This window comes from Macadamia integrifolia, chromosome 1 (assembly GCF_013358625.1).
Source record: "Macadamia integrifolia cultivar HAES 741 chromosome 1, SCU_Mint_v3, whole genome shotgun sequence".
Taxonomy (NCBI): domain Eukaryota; kingdom Viridiplantae; phylum Streptophyta; class Magnoliopsida; order Proteales; family Proteaceae; genus Macadamia; species Macadamia integrifolia.
Window position 1 is genome coordinate 13,427,488 of NC_056557.1, and position 1,537 is coordinate 13,429,024.

Here is a 1,537-nt window from a genome sequence, read left to right on the forward strand (position 1 = left end):
TTTTTTTTTTTTGGCATGTTCCTTCTTTTTGTACAGTCAGATCTATTTTGGAATATGTTTACCCTAATCGATTTTAATTTCTTGGCTGGATAAAAATGATTTTTGTTCGGTTTGTGGCAACATAGTTGCAATTTCTATTTTCATACTTCTTATTGTTAAAATACAGGCATTTCAAATATGAAATTCTCTGATATTTAGCCATTGGGTGGGAAAAGGGAATGTCCTAATTTTAGTAGTGAACAAGAATGAGACTCATGTCACTGGAGCCTTGACAGAAAAAACACAAAAATTATTCTGACAATGTTATTCTTTCAGTATATCTGCCTTGGAATGGTATACTTGTGCATTTTATGGTGGAAAGGTGTCCTCAATGTGCTTATAAAATTCCTATTTGCAGAGGGCCTGTCTACTTTCACTCACAAAATATTCAGTTGAAGACACTGAAGAGTTGTCGGTGTGTAGACTTTTTATGTGAATGACATACTGACATGGGTATGATATTCAAACGTTTTAGTATTTTCTCAGAGCCTTTTATAGTAAATTATAATCAAATCCTGTAAATATTTTGCATGCTTTTATCTTATTTTTTGCCAGTGGTAATAATGTAGGAGTAGAGAGCAACACAATATTTAAAATTTTGATTTGATTATTGGACCTTAGCAAATTGATGAAAATTCTCTTTTCTGTTTGTAATGATCAATTTAGTTGCTTGTGCCTGGGATTAGAGAGACTCTAGTTTTCTTCATGCTCTTTGTGGATTCTTGGGGTCAGGTTCTTTTAGACTAATGTGTTCCTTTGTGTCCTATATTTCCCCCACTTGTTTGATCTACTTTTTTGGCATTGTTTTTCATTTTTTATAATGCATCATTGCCTGCTGTGTATGATGGGTAATTCATTTTCTGTAGCATGCTCTTGAACCCTTTCTATACTATACTATATATGAAAGGTTTATCATTACCATGGGTTTCTAGGATAATATTGGTTGTTGTGGAATTTTTCAGAATTTAATTTTATACAATGACCATGCTTTGCTACTATTGTGTCTGGATGTGCCTTCTACAGGAGTGTATAAGCCCGTTCGAATACTGTGATATTGTTACCTCCACAACTCACAAAAATCTCAGGGGTCCTCGTGGAGGCATAATATTTTATAGGAAAGGCAAAAAGCTGAGGAAGCGTGGCGGTGGTAGTCTTCTGAGTCATGGGGATGATAGTGACCAATATGACTTTGAGGAAAGAATAAACTTTGCTGTTTTCCCGTCATTGCAAGGTGGACCTCACAATAACCATATAGCTGCACTTGCAATAGCCTTAAAACAAGTGGCTACTCCTGAATACAAAGCATATATACAACAGGTGAAAAAAAATGCCCAGGCTTTAGCATGTGCTTTGCTGAGAAGAAAATGCAAATTGGTCACTGGAGGAACAGACAACCATTTGTTACTTTGGGATCTAAGATTTATGGGCTTAACAGGTAGACCTTAACTCTCTCTCTCTCTCTCTCTCTCTCTATATATATATATATATATATATATAT

At 34.9% G+C, this 1,537-nt stretch overlaps 1 protein-coding gene across 1 annotated transcript in view; it reads left to right on the plus strand.

Annotated features, from left to right (window-relative positions):
• LOC122057455 (serine hydroxymethyltransferase 7-like) overlaps positions 1-1,537 on the plus strand; it is a 6,829-nt gene that overhangs the window by 1,562 nt on the left and 3,730 nt on the right. Inside the window, exon 2 of the mRNA XM_042619938.1 lies at positions 1,063-1,474. Coding sequence (XP_042475872.1) covers positions 1,063-1,474 — 412 coding nt within the window. The remainder of the gene's footprint in view (positions 1-1,062; positions 1,475-1,537) is intronic.